Raw genomic sequence first — 23,257 nt, forward strand, 5'->3', positions numbered from 1 at the left:
GTTTTTGTTGTGATGGTTGTATCCCAACAATCTGGTAGTGGATATCTGCATTCCCTGTGCAAGGTAATGCATAATAGATAATTAAGTCGTATTGCCAACATTATGAGGATCGGACAGCCTTTTATAGTCCACAACAAGACACCTAATAACTATTGTCTGTTCAAAAAGTGGGTTGACGTAACCTAATATTATATTTATTTAATATATTATGTTTAATATAAATAGTAACATAATTACTCTAAAAATTGTAAATGTGTATTAAAGAAATAAGGTGTCACTTTTACCAATACCAATTTTAAAATTGACTGTACCAAGAACAGATGAGCCAATACCTCGGAGTATATTTCGGGGAACGCTAATCAACTTTCTACACTTAACTTTGAAAATATATTGGAACGAAAAAAAGCGTTCTCAACATGTGGAAACTAAGGTTTATCTTTGATTGGAAAAGTATTATTAATAAAGTCTTTGGTATTACCAATTTTAACATATAATTTTTCAAATTTAACAACACCTGATGTAGAAAAAAGAGAAAGTCAATTTACTTCACATGTTTGTGCCGTCCTTTATGGATAATTGTTGAAAACCTTTTTTTTTGAACTAACAGGAAATTTAATTAATCTAAACAATGAAATTAGTTTTGGGGACAAAGGCTCACCAAGTATTGCAAATCTTTTTAACAAAATATTATATTTATGCTGCAGAATAAAAAATAATGTACCTTATTTTAAAAGCCTTAAGTTCATATTTAACAAATTTAAGAAAATTGTAGATCTTGCTTAAAGGGGTAATGGGTTATGAGTGCTTTATTATTTTCTTACTTTACTTATTGCTTTTGTTTAAATGTGTTGTTTTGTATGTGTAAAAGATGTGAAAATAAAAAAAAAATAGAAAAAATAAAGGAATAAGGTGGGTGCATGATACCGAAACCTTAATTAATCATCTGACTCCAGTTAATACAAAAGTGAAAAGATAATAAACAAATTACCAATGCTTAGCTTCTCTGTACTTCTCAACATCCTCTGGTTTTATCTGTTTGACTGGTCTTCGACAGACATCTCTTTTGGTACGGTATTTATCATTGGTTTGGCTCATATCAGAGAAGTTCAGCGTGTAGTTTTGATCACCCGCTTTAAAATTAACCGTGCAACTTCCATTTCCATTTTCATAAGCTTTGAACAATCTTTGAAAATCTGCACTGTCTTTGTCTGGTCGTGCATCACTACTCTAATAAACAATTATAATTATAATAAAGCAAGACTTATAAACAATTGTGTTAATCCATGTTATATAAATAAATTCCTGTCATCTGATTGGACGATTGTGTGTCACATGGTGTGCAATAGTACGGACTATTGAACGGTCGTTCAATAGTACTATTTTGTGTATTTTTTGTGAGATTCACTCACCTTTATTTCATACTTTTGCAATCAATCAGTTCTCGTTTCTCTTATTTTGTTGTTGCATTTACAGTATATAATATAAACACCACAGGCGCCAACAATATTAATTCTGAACCGCCCAATGATATTTTGAAAATTAATTATCTAATATAATATACATATATTTATTTTTATATTTCTTTTTTATATGTTAAGTTTCCCATTTGTCTTGCAGATGAAGATCAATAAATATAAAGTATACAATTCATCACTAAAATATTAAAATGTTAACAAAAACAACTCAATTACACTTAAAGTATAGCCTTTTACACATTAGTTGTATTGTCTTTAGTAACTCTCTTTTTTTTTTATTATGTTTGCATTATTTACGTTTATGTCGCTTTTGGAAAATATTTTTTTTATACTATTAAGTTTGAAATACAATCTGAGCGCCGCCTATTTTGTACTTCCGCCGCGAAGATTGAGTGTGATGACATTTTTTGTAGAGATTATGCACTAATTTAGACCAAAAAAACATTGCTTTTGATTAATTAATAGGAAAATCTCTACAGAGGACGTAAAATCGTTTTCGGAGTTTTATAAATGGTATCGCTGCCTCTCTAGCCTAGCTACTAGTTATTATTAGGCTAGGCCGAGGATTGTTTGGACGTTTGTTGACATAAGTAGGTGTGTTTATAAAATACAAATAAATATTATATTTAATATATTTTGAAAAAACAAATAAATGTTACTGGTTCAATGTGAATCAAATGCGTAGGCCTACCTTTTATTCAATCTTATTCAAATGACAGGAATCTATTTATTTTATATAAAACAAATAACGAATGTTTTATATTCGTGAAATATAACCTTTCATCATTCACCGAATGCCATTATTTGTACCATTAGGCCTACACTCATACAAATTCATTATTTGTATATTAATACGGTAATAATAATATAATTGTACACAGCTGTACTACAACTGTAGGACCTACTACAACTATAATACTACTAAGAGACATAGAGGCTCTTTTCTTTATTTGCCGTTAGCAAACCAAAGTGTCTATTTTGAACTGTGTAGGCCTATTTTAAACTTGCAGATGTAGACACTGAGTATTTGAGCCACAGGCCCTCCAACGTGAATATGTGTATTCAATTTTTCTAGCGATATCCAGGAACCAGTACAGAAGAGTAGGCTATTAGGATTATCATATTTTTATACTGTATGCCCAGATAGGTATAGTACAAAGGCAAATAATTGTTATTATTGTTTAATTTATCATATTATTAATGGCTTGCGTAGTTTGTGTGAGCTCTATGCTATGGATAGGCCTAGTTTAGGAAACATCATGAGCATATGCCTATAGTATTCTACACACCAGTACTAAATTAAAATAGTTATCGGGTACCAAATAACTGCATACTGTATATCACTTCATCCCTTCATTCCTTAAACAAATACAAAGATGTTACTAAGTTATAGCTAAACACATTAAACCGCTAAAAACATAGCAATAGCACACTTAATAGCTGACAATTGAAAACATTTACCTTGTCACCATATTCAATCCACTTTCCATCTTCATCTTTCCAATACCATGACCAAGGAGATATCAAATAAGCATCAGAAATATCTTCATCGCCTTTTACCTCAAGACGCTCAATTGGGGTAACATTTGTCCCATCAAATTTACGCATTTTATCAAAACTCACAGATCTGTAAAAGATTAAAGTGATTATAAATTATAATACAGAATAGTAGTATAGTAGATTTGCCTAAAAATAAGATTACAGTAAACCTGTTTTTGTTTTCAGTCATCTAATTAGCTGTTTAAGTTTTGGAGTTACTGTAATTTTGCTGACATGAAAAATACATTCCTACTATAATAATTCTACTTTCAAATTGCACACTGCTTGTTTGGGCATGCCAACTACTTTATACCCATTACTAACAGGCAGGTTTAAACTCTATGCCAGTTTTCACTGATGGCAATTTCAACTTCCTATTAGTAAATGCTTCCTATTTTACTATAGAATTATTTTAATCACCTCCTAAATTTACCTTTGTTAAATAAAGACATAAACCGAGACTTAACTTACATGGTAGAATTTAAAGAAAACTTGCGATCATCGTTGATTTTTCTACAAAATCCTTCTTCTAATTTCAGGTTTGATTTATCATCAAAATCAACCCAACCTACGCCATTAACATGCATCTGCCACTGATAAGGAAGATCACAATGCCTTTTTATACAAGTTCTGCCACTAGTACAGTTTCCTCTGAGGTTGTCCTTGCAAATTTCTCTTTCTTTTTTTCGTCTGTATTCTTTAACATCCTCTGGTTTTATCTGTTTGACTGGTCTTTGACAGACATCTCTTTTGGTACGGTATTTATCATTGGTTTGGCTCATATCAGAGAAGTTCAGCGTGTAGTTTTGATCACCCGCTTTAAATTTAACCGTGCAACTTCCATTCCCATTTTTATAAGCTTTGAACAATCGTTGAAAGTCTGCACTGTCTTTGTCTGGTCGTGCATCACTCTAATAAATAATTGTAATTCTATGAATCCATGACTTTGTGATGCACTTTTGGTTTTTAACTCAGCTAAATTAAGTAAGTAAAAAGTTTAGCACAATGGTAGAGTGCAAAAAGGACAGGTTTCAGCACTAACAGCAAAATAACAGGTTTTATATAACGGCTCTTTACTCATAAGAATCTATAATTAAGGATTGTTCATTCTTCTCAATGGTGAAACTATAATTTATGAACGATGGGTCTTTTTTTCAAAACGTTACTCAAATCTTACCTCTTCACCATATTCAATCCACATTCCACATTCATCTTTCCAATACCATAACCAAGGAGATATCAGATGAACATCAGAAATATCTTTATCTATCTTGACCTCAAGACGCTCAATTTTGGTAGCATTCGACACATCAAATTTTAACATTTTATCAAAACTCACAGATCTTTACAAAAGGGATGTACATTATAATTCATGTTGTGGTAATGATGGTCTATTTTATGTATTTTAATAATAATATTTGAATGTCTTACTAATGAAATGTAACTTGTAGAAATTTAGGATTTCATGAAAATTTAAAAAAAATAAAATCGACATAACAAATAACTACTTGGTTTAAACATGGATGTCCCTGGACTGCGTTAAAATACATTTTGGGGTGAATTTTGCTTACATGAAAACTAAATTCCAGCAATTATAATCAACCATACTCTGTAATAACACACACTACTTATTTTTGCTTGAATCTAAAAAATGTTGAATTTAAAAAATAACTCTTTAGATTTTATAATAAGTTTAAAAGGAAGGGGTCACGTTTCATTTCCAAGAGTTAGGCCTACAGTGGATGCAAAACATTTGACATTCAACGTTCATGAATTATAATTTAGAGTATAAGTATAACAGTTGCAAAAAACAACACCCCAGTATTTCTATGTTAATTAAACGTCTGGCATGAAACGTTTATTTTAAAGATGTATAGTCCCCCAAAAACATGAAAAATAGAATAGATTTTTTTGTCATTTAAAAAAAATAATGTTTTCACTTATAAAATGACAAAATAAATGGTTAAATTCGACCAAAAATCCATTGGCTGGCAGCCAATTTCACTATTTTTTGATTTAAATTACAGTTTTTTCAGGTAAATACTTTTTTTTTCGATCTAATTTTTGGTCAAAGTGGATAACTATATGTGACATTAAAATGGCATATTCAACATAATTTTTTTAAAGAATTATTTTTTCAGGGGGACAATACATCTTCAAGCATTGGTAATATTTGAAGCAGGCGTACGCGCACACAGAAAGTTATTGTGATGCATGCCATTTTTATTATGATGGTCAATCATACACTACGCGACTATATTATATTGTGCACAATTTACTTCAAATATTTATAAACAAATTGACCCAATTATGTTGATTTTAGCGTTTTTCCGGAGAACTGCGACGAATAGAATAAATTGAAGAGAATGGCCTTAGATAAAATAAAAAAGATTTATTTGGTTGATATTGGTATGATGCTTATCACCTAATACAGAAGAGATGAACACTTACGTATAATTATCAACATTAAACTGAGGATCGTTGATTTCTCCACAAAATCCTTCTTCTAATTTCAGGTTTAATTTATCATCAAAATCAACCCAACCTACGCCATTAACATGCATCTGCCACTGATAAGGAAGATCACAATGTTTTTTTCGACACGTGCCATTAATGCAGTTTCCTTTCAGCAGATAGTCCTGGCAAATGTCTCTCATTTCCTTTTGCATTGCACCTTTTGATGATGGTTTTCTTTTATTTCTTATGGAGGATCTATATTCAAGCCACTACACTGCTGTTTTCGTACAATAGTATTCTCATGTAGGGGCTTAATTCCTGAGAAGATAATGTTCGTTAGAATATTTATTAAAATGATGTAGGCCTGTTGCTGTGGCTCATAGTTCACTGTGACAAATTGCTCACAAAAATGGCAATTTGATTCAAAGTAATATTGAAATAGACTGAATCATCTTTGTTTAAGGTTCACAAGCAAGCGTAGAACTACGTACGTACTTGGAAATTAACCAAAAAGTGAACGCACTGCAAGTAATTTATCCAATCACGACGTGATGGATCATCCTAACGGTCACTTGTGATTGGTCAACTCGATTGCGTTGCGTCTCTAGTGCGAACAAAGCTTTACGGCCATTTAGTAGGGCGATTCAGTTATGTGACAAATTATACCTATGACTTAATTATGCATTACGTCATGTTGTCGTCGCTCTCCTCCTTCTCAACTAAAATCGATTTTCCAATAAAGGTTTGAATGAGCGTGTTTGTGATATAGAATCTAAAATCGTCACTTGGACCTAGAATCGACTAAATCGTTAATTAACGTCCTTGTTTTCAGTCACTTCACCCATCATATTAACTGGGTACAGGAAAAACAGATACTATATAAACAGAGGACCGGACACGCTTGGCAACGATAATCAAACACAATCATTCCAATTCCGGATGTAGACCTATAAAATAGTAGTTTTAGGAAGAAATTACCAAATAATAATTAATCAAACCTGTTTACTTCCTCCTGCAGTATTTTATTCGTTATCATTAGGAGACGCATTACCATTGGACTCATGGTGGCATTGATTTATTCTGGAGACCTAGCGGGCGCTCCTGGTGGCTCCTTCATCCCCCAGCCGAGTTTCGTTAGCTTTTCAGAATCCAAACCTCGAAAAATGTTGTCAATTAAATTACCGGGATATTTTTTTCATAAAGTTTGACAAAAAAAGTGTGATGTGCCCAAATAGGGTAGTGATATTCCCAAATATATGACATCATCATGTCCATATATGAGGACATTTTTTTTATCACATAAAGTTTGATAGTGTAGACAGAGCTTTACAATTTAATTAAATTTATCCACTTTTTTTAAAAAATAGTATTTTGTTATATACCCAATTTATTCTTTAATTATTTCACTTGGATTAACGAAAGATAAATGATCACTTTTGCAAACCGTAATGAAATCATTTTTTAATAAAATTAATCTTTGTTATTTGATTTAATATTCTGATTTCACCATCGAAATTGCTCTTGAACAATTTGATCAAAATTAAATAATAATCTTTAAAATCAAAACTTAAGACAAAGGACCAAAATAAAAGCTTTCGCTTATCGAGTTTTGGCCTTTAAAAACTTAAACTAGAACGTATATCATTTCTGAGAAAGAGAAATCTGAAGAAAAGTAAAATTACATAAATGAAAATGGGTAACTCACTGGCATTCCAGATTGTATCAATTTTGTTACTTATACCAACAATTATGAGATATGCAATGAATCCTTTTAGTGGTTTACCAATTAATGTTTTCAATTTATTTTTCTTTTCTTCTATTCCATAGAGATCCTTATAATTAGTTTAGATGTAGACAATGCGAAGAACCTTACAAAATACCTTACAAGTAAATACATTTCCAATTTTTTCCAATATAAATCCCTACTATTAGCCAACCAGGCTTCAGTTCTATCAAAGAATATATAACAAGAATGAGTAATCCGCGGTTTTCTCTGTAATATTGTCCATGCGGTAGGGCGCCGCACATAAGTCAGGATGTATATAGGCCTACAACTTTTTGTGACGGTCACACTAATCTAAGCTTGCACCACCGGTAGTATTTTCATGATAACAAATGTTATCAACTACCTTCCAACATTATGTTAAATGCTGTTTGGATATTTAATTGTTCGTTTCATGCAATTTATTTAGTAAACAACTGCCTAATAAACAGTTCGCTTCATCAACCGGGCGCTACCGGTCGTGTTGTTGTGTTTACGCGTTTTCACGAAGGATAGTTTAATAATATTTGTATATTTAACTTGTTTCTGGTAAAAAAAAAAATTAATTAAATTTAATATATTGTATCCTATTAATAACATGTATTTCATACTAATTTATATCATAAAAACATTACTTAATTTACCGGCCGTAGATTAGTACGCGGCAATGCTGAGTAAACGCTTGGTTGTTTATTGTATGTTCCTGTTCGGCCTTTCTTTGTAAATAATATTCTGTAGAAGTGAATGTACACTAGTTTGTTATTAACTATGTCTTATAAAATGTTTTATAATTGCAAAATATATTATCGTAATTGTATTTAATGTGACATGTATAATATCTATTAATACAAGTTTCTTTAGTTTGTATACATCCGCCCTTATGAGGGCGGGCATCACTCTCTATCATCATCATCATCCGTTACGCTATTCGTCTTGGGTAGACATTGCGTACGCTAATCGTTTCCATGACTCTCTTTCGGTGGTCTGATGGTCTGTCATTAATTGATCGATTCATCGATCGATGTATTTGCTTTTTTGAGTTCTTTATTTATCACTCTCTGTTATAATTATTTCTAATGCAAAAATCGCGGATTACTCATTCTTCTGATATTCTTCAGTTCTATTTCTATTGTTTCTACCAAATATCATTAGGGTTTTTTCATTTTAACACATACCAGACGCTTTACAATTATTTGTTTTTACAATTTTCATATTCTTTATTATATATTATCTCATTCCTTATATTTACATATTTTTCAATTTCGACAAATTACATTTTCTCAATATTTTCTTAATACCGTAAGAATATTCTCTACTACTCTCTACAGAATCGGTATTTTTTCTCAAATTTTAAAAGTAGTTTCTTCACCTTTTTCAATCCACTTATCAATGTTTATTTGTTCTTAAGCTCTGTCTACACTAACAAACTAGTTTGACAAAAAGTGTGATGTGCTTGGTGATATGCCTAAATATGGTAGTGATATGACGTCATTGTGTCCATATTATTAATGGGCACATCACATTTTTTGTCATTGTATAATGCTGCTCTTTGTATAGTTATTTTTTAATTAATTAATTTTCTTTCCATAGGCCTAAATTTAACATTTCATATTTTAAATTCCGATAGGGTTATAATATTGCATTTGATGTATACATTTGTTCGTGTTAGAATCATTTCCGAATAGAATTTTCATATTTAATAGCATAAGAAGGTTTTTTCTTAATTCAATAAAAGAGAAAAAAAACAGAATTTTTTTATCCGTGTCTATTTTTAATATTGTTATTTTATATATTCACTCATCAGAATTGACTGGTCTTGTATTACACAAGACTGTGATTAAATAAATAAATAAATAATACATCTATTTAATGGGATTTTTTTGCTGATCTGTATTTATTCGATTGCAAGTCTTTTTTTCTTCTTTCAAGGTACCAATTTCTTAATAAATATAGATACTGTTCAACGACAGTAAATAATTGCAAAGTTACATTAACACTTAGGTAAGCCTAAATTGATCTGAAATGCCGTCTATAGCGCTGGAGCGAATAACCCACTGCTTTTAGTTACTCATCTCCACAAAAAATATTTCACCCGCCTATGTATAGAGACGGGACTCTGAGTTGGATGGAATACCAAGTAAAATACAAAGGAAACAAAATAAACTAAAATAATACCTAAAACTACCTTAAATAACAATATGATAAGATCAAAAAGTGGAACAAACGCAACCAAAGCGTACTTATAAACGAAAAATTGTACTGCTAATGCGGTAAGAAAAATAAGCACAGCATAAAATAACAAGTCATTGTTCTTGATGTTCTTCCTCTGTCTTCCAAAATTGTTTCTCCTGTTTTGTTGGTTACTTAAGCGACTGGTAGGTGGGCGATATCTACTTGTCGAATTTGTGTTACTTTGAGATGGTTGGTTTGTATTTGAATAAGTAGTTGAAAAGGTCCATTTACCTTTTAAATAAAAAGATAGAATTGAATAATTGAGGATTAAAACAAGGAAAGATAGATATTGCAGGCTATTTGGTGGTCACAATATTCCGAACTTTCTTTAACCTAAAACATCATCTTGTCTAATTTTGGTAAAATGTAACACGTTGATTTACTTTAAATATCTTCATCGAAGCAGTGAAATAGTGCCAGACAAAAACAAAAATATAATGCATACAACTAGGTAGGCAAGTATAAGTTTTTCGTAATGGAATATATTATATGAGATGATGTGCCAACATAGAGGAGGAAGTAAGAAAATGATAGCAAATAACAACAAGCGATCTGCTTGGAGAGAGCGGATCAACCAATAAAATGTACAATTTTAGAAGCCGATTTAATGAAATAGCTTAAGGTTTTAGTTGTATAATTACCACAGTTTTTGTATTTTAAGTATTAGTTATTTACCATGTTGAATACCTTGCACCTGTTTTCTTGTAGGATTCATTTTCAATTCGTTCAAACTGGAAGAGTTCCGTTAACAGTTTGTATATTTCTGTATTCTTCACTATCTGTTTTCTCTTATAAGTTGATGTGGTTTGTTTAACCTGAAATACAAATACTACGTAGTTGCAGTGTCCTGTTATGAAAGTGTTTTCCAAATAATTATTGTTATCATATCTTTTATAGTTTGCTTTCTAAATAAGGTTGTGCAACCTGTAATATGAAAGTAGTATATTGCGATGCCTACACGAATGGCCTAAGAGTAGGTATTAAGCTCATATTGTGGGATCACCAGCAATTAACAGAATTTGATGAATTTCAAATGTTAATTATGTATGCCTCCTTGTGGCTATCTGGGATTAAAAATGATTATTTAAGTGAAAATAGATGGAAGATAGAAAATTCTGATATTTTCAACCAAGTTTTATTCAATAAATAAAATATCCACGACCAAAGAGATAAAGTAAGCATCATAATTAGTTTTAAATTTGACCTCGTGACCCTTAACTAAGAATGTTTTACAGGGTTAAAGGTTATTTAATTCCTAGAAATCCACCTTAAAAGTGATTAGATAAAAAAATATGAACCATAGACAAAATGAGATTTGATACTAATTCCCGGGTAAGTAATTTCTCCAGAAGCGAATTTCACAATAATAATAATTATTATAGAATTATTATGAAGTCACAACATTATTTGAATACTGTAGGTTTCTATCAATATATTTGGCAATCAAAGCAATGACGAAAAGGCCAACACATACATGACAGAAGTTACAGTTGAATAAAGCCAAACAAAGAATCATTGATATCCCGCAAAATCTATTTTATAAATTTAATATCTCTTTGAAATTACACCACGACCACCGTTATTATTAATTATTAAGTAAGTTCACAAAGTCTGACAGTGACATACTGCTAGAGTGCAGGTTCCTTTCAGGTTTTTGCGGCAAATTTGTATTATTTTTGCTGGTTTGCCACTGGATAATTTAAAAAAAAAAGCTTTTGATTCACTACCGAATGTAGCTTTAAACTGTTTCAGACAGCTGGCTTACCTATTTCTGGTGTGTAGTTCACGGTACAACTTTCTTCGCTTTCACTTGAAATATTTAGCCTAGACACATTTGGGAAAGCAACTGTGTGTTTTGTAGTTTTGTGAGATACACAATAACAATCAGCCAATCAATTTTTTTCGTGTTACCGTATTGTTTATTATATATTAATTATTAATGTGTTTATATTTAATGTACATCTTTCTGGAAGCAGAGATCTTGGAGATATGCGTTAAGGTACCGGTGTGTGTCAGCAGTTTTCAAGTGCTTTAATCATCCGGTACCACTTAAGTTTGTGGTAATTATTATCAATTTGCTTCTCGGAAAGTTTACAAAGTATTTTTAGTTTAATATTGATTTAGAACATATTTTAGCGATATGCATCTCACTGATGATGCATTCCTTAAAAAAAAAGCAAAATACATAATTACAAAAAAATACAAAAGGCATAACTTTAATTTAATTATTTTTACTTACAAAAAACAAATTTAAGTATTATGATCCATACTTTGTCAGATGGACGTAAGCAGTTGATAACAATTTCAACCATCTGTGTATCGGAGTATTTATTTTCCTTTATTATTGACATTTTTAGTCGCGACTCTATAGTTCACTATGTCGGTCGGTCTGTCTGTCGGTCCGGTATCACTATGCATTGTAGCACGCGACTTAATGGCTGTTGTTAATATTGGAACTACCTAAAGAGTCTTAATTATACAAAATAAAGTAGTTGACAAGACTGCTTAACATAAAAACAGTTTAACAATAATAACAATTTAACTTCACATTGAAAATTTGTTACTGAAGTGTTAAATTATTATTATATTATATATTCCGTACTTTTCCACAGATATCAATATTCCATGCAATTGATAAAAGGCCATTTCGCCAAATGGTATCAATAGCAAATATTTTTTTAATAGGAAATAAACAAACCAGAAATAGTCTGAAATCTCTATAAAAACATCCGAGTTGTCACGTACTTCTCGAGGACTGAACTGTATCTTTGATAAGCAAAACACAAATATTAACATTTCTCTGTATTTACGATTTACAGAATGTGTTTGTATTTCAAATTGTGTAGGCGGTTACACTCAGAAAAAGGCGGTGACTATCTGGAATTAAAACTGTTTTTAAATTGTAATTGAAATACTGATTGATAGAAAGATTATTTAGGTAAATATAGTTGGACATATATTCAACTTCAGTCGGTCGAATGGTAGGGAAAAACCAAAATGGAGGAAAGTTCTGATATTTTCAACCAATCTTTATTCAAATAATATCAAGTATCTATGACCAAAGAGAGCATCATAATTAATTTCACCTTTGACCTTGTGACGCTCAACTAAGGTTAGGTTATACAGGGTTAACGGTTATAATTAAAAGAGAAAAAAATATAAGTCATATTTAATTTAACATATTATAAATGAAGACTAGAAATCTTTCCTAAAAGTTATTACAAAATCCTTTCTAGGAAATATGAACCAGACTAATTGAATATTATTGAAGATTTCATGATTTAGTTCCGTATGTCCTGAGTAAGTCTGTTAAAAACATATTCATGAATTCCACTACAGTATTATAACAAATATTTTGTTTAATTAGAAATATTATGAAGTCACGACATTATAATGGAGACTTTAACATCTAAAACAATCGCCTAACCAAAAGATAGCATTTACAGTGAATAAGGCAAAGCCTTTCGATTTCTTATCTAATCTCTCTTTGAAATTACGCCACCGCCACCGTTAATATTATTAAGTAAGTTCACAAAGTCTAACTTACTGCCACTACTGCAACTTTCTCTGCTTTCACTTGAAACATTTAGCCTATATAGACACATTTGGGAAAGCATGTGTTTTGTGCGATACCCAATCAGCCAATCAGTCTCTTTCTAGTTTGTTTATTATATATTAATTATTAATTTGTTTATATTTAATGTACATCTATCTGGAAGCAGATCTTGGAGATAGGACTTAAGGTACCGATGTGTCAGCAATTTTTCAAGTATCTGCCCGGTACCAATTACTATCAATTTGCTTCTCGGAAATAATGAACAATTGTATTGTTTAATAATGATATTTATTTAGTAAATATTTTCATAACAGTGATATAAATCTCAGTGACGGTGCCTTCCTTAACTTCAACAATGAAATAAAATGCAGATTGATTACAAAACAATATGCCTATAATGTTTAATACTAAATTATTAGTTTTAATTAGGAAAAACGCCGAATGTCTTGCAATTCTGTCAACATTTTAAATCCAGTTCAGCTTTTAAAGAACGTAAATAAGTTTTCTCTAACTTAACGAAGGCGTAGAAGAAAAAACTCTTTGAGACCGAATTGATGATTATTATATTTTGTATTAGGTCTGAGAAACAGCATTTTTTAAGGTAGATGGTAAACAATGTTTTACTCCCTTAAAGATGTATTGTCCCCCAAAAACATGAAAAATGAAGATTAATTAAATCAGATTTTGAATAGGTTATTTTGTAGTTTTAATAAAGTTAATCACTTCCGTTGAAAAAAAAAATGAAAAAAATAATGTTTTCACATATAAAATAACATAATAAATGGTTAAATTCAACCAAAAATCTATTGGCTGGCAGCCAATTTGACCATTTTTTGCTTTAAATTCCAGTTTTTTCAGGTAAATAAAAATTGTTTTTTTATCCAATTTTTGGTCAAAGTCAATAACTATTATGTGACATTAAAATGGCATATTCAACAAAAAAATGTAAACAATTATTTTTCAGGGGACAATACATCTTTAAGAATTCATAATATTAATAACTGCACCAAACGCTTATTATTTATAAACTAATGAACTCTGTCAACATTAAATCTTTTTTTTTTAGTTTTTGCCAACATATCACATACCGGTATTTGATCAATCATGGGACTTGATATTCATCTGTAAATAAAAATATTTTGAGATACATATCTATAAAGATCGTTGAATAACAATTATTTCTTAAACGTGAGGTGTTTTCCAGAATGATCGTAATTTCTTAAATTTTGGCTGCCATTTTGTGACGAAATACTCCCATGTGACTACAGCATAGGTTAGGTGTTTTTTTAGATGATATCTAGACAGGTATATCCAGACATAAAATTTAGTATTTTTAATGAAATTTTGCAACCTGGCTAGTTTGGTAAACTTGATAATATGGATATAATATACAAGAAACATTATAAGAATAACAATACAAAATATGCACTCAAAACCAATTGGCTTAAAAACAAGAAGCAGGATAAAATAATACAAAAACAGGTGTAGGCCTAAAAGATATTCAGGATTATCGCTTAATTGGAATAGACAAATAAGTAAACTCGAACAAACATAAACAATGAGAAAACCCAAGATTAACTGAATCAATAATGGAATCAGAAAAGAAAGTAGAATAAAAGTAAACACAATTAACTTAACGAATAATGGGATTGTTAATGGGGTAAGGCAAATAATAAGCATGGAATAAAAACAGTATATTAAGTTATCGTGATTGATGGTCCCACTTCGCAAATTGTTAGATGGTTGGATTGAATTTAAAGAAGTAGTCGGAGAAGGACTGGTAGATAAGCTATGCATTCTTGCTAAGTATGGGTTACTGTAAGGTGGTTGGTTCGAAGAGTTTCTTGTTGAATATCGGTTACTGTGGGCATTATGCGGTGAAATGGTATAAGTAATAAGATATTCTGGATAACTCTGATCGTTATCAAACACTACAAAAATGGTTGGATTATCGACATTATCAACACAAGAATCATAGAACCCCTTAGACTTATCTACAATGTCTTTAAACGGCGGTCGGGGCATATCATTTTCACCAACTGTGTAGCTACCAACAAGAACTCTTGCAACAAACATTCTCTGTACACCAACACTGTCTTGTTGAGCATAATCATTGGAATACTTTGCTGACTTTGAGAAGTAAGCTCCTTGTCCATAAATATGACCAACTCGTGTACCGCTTAAACGGAAGTCAAAATTATCACGACAGATATCTTCAACTTTATTTTGCGTTGTACCATGAAACAGTCGAAGCTCTTCAACCTTTTTGTTAGAGTTTCTCTTTACCATGGCATCATTTTTTCTTGTGAGATAAAAAAATCACAATTTAATTGTTTTTGAAAAAAAAAATATAACGTACAAGAAAAAATAACAATAGACGGATATTTATCTTTACCAACACAACAAACTCATCTTAAGGTTTGCTTAGCTATAGCTATATCGACCAGGACTGAAAACAACTTAACTCAATTGAAAGTGCACTCTTCTTCAAAATCAGACCACTCAACTATTGACCAATGGTATAGTTTAGAATATAATTATAATAATATACCACAATTAAAAACAAAATTCAAATAATAATAATTATATTTCAAAATACCTTGCAAATGCTCCCCTGCATATCTCATTTTCAATCCGCTCAAGCTGTGTAATTGCTCCATCTGGAAGAGTTGATTGAAATAATTCAGATATTTCTTTGTATTCTTCACTATCTGTTTCCTCACTAACAGTAACAAGTCGATGTGTTTTGTTGTGTAACCTGCAATGCAAGATGATACATATTACTGAAAGGTGAGGCACTAATATGCTAAAGATGGATAGTGCTACTTGGAGGAAGCCATATTGTGGGGTCACCACTGTAATAAGTGGTTACATCATAGAGTAAATTTTACTGCATATTTACATTGAAACAAGGCAGCAACATCAATTAACATTGATAAACGATACGGTCTAGAAATGTAAAATCTCATCTCAGTCCTCTATTAACCCCATAAAAGAACCAACCGAGACAAATTATCTGTTTTAAAACTTGTTTATTCTGGGTCGGAGCGGCCCCACACTTGTCAACTATCATAAACGTTACAACTCCGATGGAAAGAGAGAAAGGAAAGCTAATTATTAGGTAAAAATTGATCGTCGAGTTGCTACCACACGCGCACCATTTAAGATCTAGCAAAGCAATCCAATGGAGGTAATAAGTTGACCGGCCAAACGCTGTATTTATCCAAATAATGTGTTTAAATGGGAGAAATACGACATATTCCGCTTACTGACTAAACAGAGCCACTTGGCCTATATTTCAGAATTTTGTAAGTTGATGTTAAATCTGAGACTTCAGAGATACAAAAACAAATGAATGATACAATAACAATATAGTTTTCTACCAAGGTTTTTCTTCTCTGTACTTCTCAACATCTTCTGATTTTATCTGCTTCACTGGTCTTCGACAAACATATCTTTTAGTTTCGTATAAGTGATTGATTTGGGACATATCGGAGAAGTTCAAAGTGTACTGTTGATTACCAGCTTCAAAGTAAACTGTTGTACCTCCACTTTCATAAGCTTTGTTTACTTTGTCTGCGTTCTGTATTACAATAATAGAAAACAATGTGATGGTGTTGTTGTTTTAAACAATGGTGACAGTCTAATAGTGTGTTTTTAGGTACCAGTCGATGGTTTTTCCCAACACTGACATACACAATTGGGCCTACTCATAGACTCAACAATCAACTTGTTGTTGAGTTGATTATTAAAACTAACCTTTTTACTATATTTTGTCCATCTTTCATCATCCTTAAAATACCATGTCCAACGAGATATTGGATCAGCATTCAAATTATCATCGCCACCTTCGACCTCAAGGCGCCGGACGTTGTAATTGTATGTTATCCCATCCGATACATGCATGTCATTAAAATTCACAGATCTGTATAAAGGTTTAAAAGAGAGGCATTGCTATAAAGAATTAACCAAATTGGATCCCAGAATAGAAGGTTTCTTAAAATGAATGTTATTTTTGCAGTTATTAAAGTTAACTTATTTTGTAGAAGGATAATCTATAAATTAGTTAGGTCCATGGTAGAAGTAAGGGAAGGACAGATATTTGATTAAAAACACACTTTATTTAAAACGTTTAGGAATTTGTAACATCGATAATTAAAATGAATCGAGTTAATCTTCAACATTTTATTTAATTAACAATACAGATTGTTTCATAAGGTGATTAAAATCACTCGTCAATCATCAGGTGTTCCAAATAAAAATGCATATTTTCTAAACTCTAACAAATCTAAAATTATTTGCTGTTGTAAAAGACGAAAGTGACTTTAAACAGGAAGACACTGACTATTAATTAGTTAATTTATGAACTAAATGTTTATTAAAACTAGTTAGCGTGCATCTTATTGAATCTCAGACCCTTAAGTAGGCCTACAATCTGTAGATTTGTAAGTTTTCTCAATAATATTATTGAGCACCTAAAAAACTTTAAATGTAGTCTTATGATAGGCTATTGTAGGCCTAAATGTCTAAACAATAACAAAGAGGCCAAAAACTTACACAGTAGAATTCACAGGGGAACGACGGTTCTGCCAAGAATACGACCAAGACTTAGTATCATTGATGTCCCCACAGAATCTACCTTCCAACTTTAAATTTATTCTGTCTTCGAAATTAAGCCACTGCCTGTCGTTATATTGCCATTGATAAGGAAGATCACAATGCATTCTCTGACACATTCCACTACTGCAGTTTCCTTTTAAATGGTCCTTGCAAATGTCTCTTATTTGTGACTGCATTGCACCTTTTGTTTGCCTCTTTGCCACTGTGATTCAACTATACAGACTGCAGATTACAAACCGGAGAGCATAACTAAATGGAAAGATACCTTTAGATCAATAATACTCATATAATAAATGTGATTTTAAATAAATAAATGATTGATTTTATTGTTATATTATAGTAACACTAATGTAACAAAATAAATACAGTATTTCTTTCTTTTTTTATTATTATGTCTGTATAGGTCATTTATGTTCACCGAAATATAACAATCAAAGTTCACAACGATACCAAATACGGGAGGTACTAAACCTCAAAATGGTTAATCAAAAAGTGTTCACTGCCGCTTATATTTTAAATGCGCTGATTCATAGCCATATTAAATATCTCTATGACTGATATTTTTACATATTAGTGTGGGCGTAAAAACTAAAATATTTTTAATATAATGATGATGATAATGACAAATAATGAATTAAATTAGGTTGATTAATTAACTTCGTTTACGCTATGGTAGAATAAAAAAACCAACAAGATTCTGCCATTGAATAAATAGAACGTTATGTCAATTATGGGAATGATCCGCTTAGATGCAAGAGGAAAGGCGGATGTGTAGACTTAAACTATGTATTCTTTGCACTAAAAATGGCTCATCATTACGTGATCAGTATTCCTGTCTGTGCGCGATGAGCAACAATGAATGACAAACATAATCAGACTTATGGTTAGTGATCGTGAAATATACAAATTCATACAACCTACCTTTCTCAGCCTTCCTTGTCATATTGATATACAAACGAAATCGGCGTAACAACCACTGGAGGTGATGTTTAATTTGTGAGATATGCATAACTTAATCTGAATAATCAACCAATCATCTTTCTTTTCATTGGCATTGACAATCTATCTAGTGTGTGTATCTGTAGTCATTATCTATTTTTAAACAACTGAATACATTGAACGAGATTAGTAAAGCAAATAGTACAAACAAGATTAAATTATCAAAAGTCAAATATAATTATATGATATATGATCATTATGTCCATATATAGGCACATCACATTTGTTTGTAACATAAAGTTTGATAGTGTAGACAGAGCTTTATAAACAAAAACTGTATTATCAAACTTGTTATCTTTATCTTCGATTTAAGGTGTAAAAATAAAGAAATATTGATTAATGCTATAACAGAATAAATGCACTTTAAACAATATTAAGACAGGTCTACTTTACACACAACAGTTTCCTACAGTATAGAAGAACATATACATTATAATGCATACTTTCAAAGAATGCAGTTTATAATAATAGTTAGTCATAAATTGGTGCAATATAATAAAGATGCATGGAAATGAAAAGAAATACTATAATATTTTACCGTTCAAAAGCTTCCTACCAGATCTCATTTTCAATATGCTCGAACCTTTCTATTGTTTCCTCTTGGAACAGTTTTTGTAAACAAGTCGGATGTCTTTGTAGTGTTCTTTACTATTCCTCATTATTACAAGTCGAGTTTTTGTCCAATGTATGGAAGTAGTAACTATTATTATATTTTACTACGATACTTCTAATAAATTATACTGTTCAAAGGTAGGAGGAAAGCTATTGTTATGTCTTTCAATAACAATGCATAGTGATACCGGACCGACAGACAGACCGACAGACAGACCGACAGACCGACAGACCGACAGATCGACAGACAGACCGACCGACCGACCGACCGACATAGTGAACTATAGAGTCGCGTCCACGCGACTAAAAACTTTTTTGCTAATCTTAGACGACCTTCTGATGTAGGTTTGGGCCAAGGAGGAAAACTCCATGGTTGGACCATTGCGTCCCACAATGAATGAAAGGAAAATATGCAACACAATGCAAACTAACACATTTCTGTATGAGTGAATTGTAGATCACGTTGTTTCTATCACGATGAACCTTCCGTCTAAGACCATAAATTCTCCTTTTCTTTCAAAAAGTGATATACCTGCCATATATTATTATTATTTACAAAGAATATCAATTATGTTTTTAAACAAAAAAAGAAGGCAGATTCCTTATTTACTTGGGATAGAAAATAATATTAATTATCAAATACTTTAGCAAAAAAAAAAAAAAAGATTACATTTTCAACTTTTTCATATCTATGTATATAATATATAAGACCGGGTACATACATTTTCAGTTGTACATTAAGTTAAAATATTGGACCGGCCAGCATTACCGTAACATTCCAGGTCTGTGAAATTAGGCCATTCATAATTTCAGTTTTAATAAATATTCACTCCTAAAAGAAATACATAAATATAAAATAATAATATTACAAGACCTTAATAAGTAATGTTCAAACAATAGAGACATTCCGCTTTATAAAGTTTTGAATTTTTCAAAGCACGTACGAATATTTGGAATAAGTTAAATACAATATTATGAGTATGTCAAATAAAATCTTTTTAAAATTGAAATTAAGACCCATTAGACTTGGAAATCTCTAATAAACATGATTCATTTACCATGAACCAATTCCCAGTCAATCCGCATAGAGCGCATCCAACAAAATTTTACAAGAAGAGTTCTAAAATGTAAAAGAGGAGAGATACCATACCTTACCAGGTTAAAATCTTTTAACGTCTTAATGTCTCTTGAAAACCGTCGCAACAAAATCCTTTTTCACTTTATTTTTAAATGTCTTTATGGCTTTACTGACTGTTCTTCTGTCATCCAGAATCTCACTATCAATCCTAGACATACTGAAGACCTCACTTTTAATCATCTCTTTTCTCGAACTCTGGTCCTTCGTAATTCTCCTATAAACCGCTTCCCTAAGCTTTGGTCTCGATTACATTCCTCATTACGCCAATCAGTTACTGAATCTTTTCCTCATCTTTTATCATCTATTGACTCTTTCCTTCATGATAATTATCTTTAATTCTTTTTTTTTTGTATATTTAATTCAATTGTTTTTGTATATCATATTTGGTTTTTTGTCTGTATACTCACAGCTTAATACTTTATTTGTTTATGAAATTATATATCTATTTTAGTTAAGATCATGGGACTGCTGACTCTTGTAGTTACAGTAATCGTATTACTTTAGCAGTCCCTGACCAATTTTATCTTTGTACATTGTATATTATGTTTTGTTGGTCAAATCAAATAAATAAATAAAATGAATGAAATGAACTGTTTTTTTTTCATCTTTCGTGGTTAACCACCACCTTTATTCATTCATTCATTCTTTCTTTGCAATTCAATTTTTATAGGCCTTACATCTACGTTTTTTTTTCTTCGTAATACTCTGCTTTTTTGTATTTTCTTTAATATTATTTTAACACATATTTCATACTTATATTAATACTAATAATACTATTAACACGATTTCATGAAATTGATAAAAGGCCATTTCGTTGAAGATCCGAAGCAAATATATAATTAGCAGAAAGTACACAAATCAGACATAGAAATCTATAATAACATAACTGATTTACCATGAAATTGTAAAATGGCTCGGGTAAACTTGAGCCTTACATGGACTTTTCGGCCCCGTATATTCTACATTATTCTAAATTAATTATTTAACATTAGATAGTTATTAAATAAATAATAATAATAATAATAATAATAATAACAATAATAATTTAAAAAAACCAACCAACATAACAGTTACTCAATCGTGTAGTGTACTACACACTTAATATGTTGTAAAAAATGTTGTTAACTACTTATTTTTGTTTGGTTAAAAAGTAAAGGAAGAAACATTAAAATCATAATACAAATTTTAATTGAATATCGATATAAACTTAGATCGAAACTTACTAAAAAATACTACAGTATACAGTATATCTTACTTCAGGGTAAATAACTTTAGTTGTTTTTTGGCTCATTGAGGTGATGTATTACCAATAAGTACAGCAAAAACAAAAAATATGATAAAAGTAATGAAAACCAATATTAATATAGCAAAAAAAACAAATATGGATAAGTGAAAAAAATAAAAATCAAATCCCTTTTCAAATTTCCTAAAAAAATTGTCAGATTGACTAAAACGGATAATATCTATTTTTGAATTAAAAATTAGAATGAATGAAAAACAAAGAATGATAACAGCAAAAAGAATGCCCAGAATTACCTTAATTGTAAGTAGGGTAAGATAAAGGAGAGGAGAGGTATGAAACACTATTACAGAGAAAAGATAAATAAGCACAATAGTAAGAAATGCTATTATGTCTTTCTCTGTCAAATTTGGTCTACTTTGAGATGGCATGGTGTATATTTGAAAAAGTCCTTGAGCACTGTAAGATGGATTGTTTGGTTGGCTATACCAGCTTGTCGAATTTGTGTTACTGTGAGATGTTTGGTTTGTATTTGCATAGGTAGTTAAAGATGTCCTGTACCCTTTAGATAAAACAAAGAGATATATTTAATTTTTATAACAAGGAAAGACAAATATGTTATAGGAAATTTGGTGGCAACTTGCCTCATTTTAAGTAAATTAAGATTTGTTCATAAGCGTAAAGTGAAACAAACATGTAAATACCATGTAAATGCTCTCATTTAAATCCTCTCAAGCTGCTGAGTTATTTGCTGTGGTATTGTTCCTCCTAGAAAATGTGATATTTGTTTTTTTTTACAAAACAAAACAAGTAGATGACTACTTTCTAGGTACCTGTAATGAAAGTAGATATCTGCTGAAAGTTAAGTAGCCTAATAAATACTACTGTTAAGGTGGATACTAGATTAATCCTACTTAGCGAAGCTCATAGTTGTGGGTTTACCACTGTGGGTCAACGAATTCTGAATTGTATTTCATTAATGGAAAAACCAGGTTTTTAAAACTATAAAAAAATGAATTTAGACTAAATGAATGTTATACACGGTACACAAATTACAGTAAAATAATAACACTGTATCCCGTAAAACCAACCGTACGTTACAATTATTTCTTATTAATTTACTCTTTCTTTTCAAATTAGCCCACCGTCTGCCATCATGAAATAGCTTGTTAAGCAAGTTCACAATGGTCTGGAAACTACTGCAGTTTTCTTTCAGGTTGTTGTTCTTGTAGACATTTTTTAAAATGTTATTTTTAAACCAAAAAGCTGTGATTCACTATTGAAGGCAGATTTAAATTGTTTTCAGACAACTAACTTACCTATGTCTAGTTCACGGTGAAAATACAACTTAACATTTGCAATATATAGAATCTGGGAAAGGAACAGAATGTATGTTTGCAGTTTTGTGAGAGACCGCACCCAATAACAGTCAGTTTATAATAATAATAATGATGATAATAATGATGATGACGATGGCGATGACGATGATGACATTTAGTATTGGTGATCTAACATCATCACTAAAAAAATTATGTAAAAAGGGAAACCATTCCTTTCATTATTACTGTTTGTATCGGATAACTAAAAACAGCTAGCTCCTTGTCAAGTAGACATGGTGCCGTGCGGA

The 23,257-nt window shown here is 30.9% G+C and overlaps 1 protein-coding gene across 1 annotated transcript; it reads right to left on the reverse strand.

Moving 5' to 3' along the window:
- Positions 1–14,123: 14,123 nt before the first annotated feature.
- Positions 14,124–16,927, reverse strand: LOC144835355 (protein mono-ADP-ribosyltransferase PARP12-like). The gene is made up of 5 exons (XM_078690440.1): positions 16,781–16,927; positions 16,405–16,604; positions 15,621–15,779; positions 14,746–15,323; positions 14,124–14,143 (listed from the first exon to the last, which is right to left on the reverse strand). Exons 1-5 carry the CDS (start codon positions 16,925–16,927, stop codon positions 14,124–14,126), a joined length of 1,104 nt encoding a protein of 367 aa, XP_078546566.1.
- Positions 16,928–23,257: the final 6,330 nt, after the last annotated feature.

This window comes from Antedon bifida, chromosome 2 (genome assembly GCF_963402885.1).
Source record: "Antedon bifida chromosome 2, ecAntBifi1.1, whole genome shotgun sequence".
Taxonomy (NCBI): Eukaryota; Metazoa; Echinodermata; class Crinoidea; order Comatulida; family Antedonidae; genus Antedon; species Antedon bifida.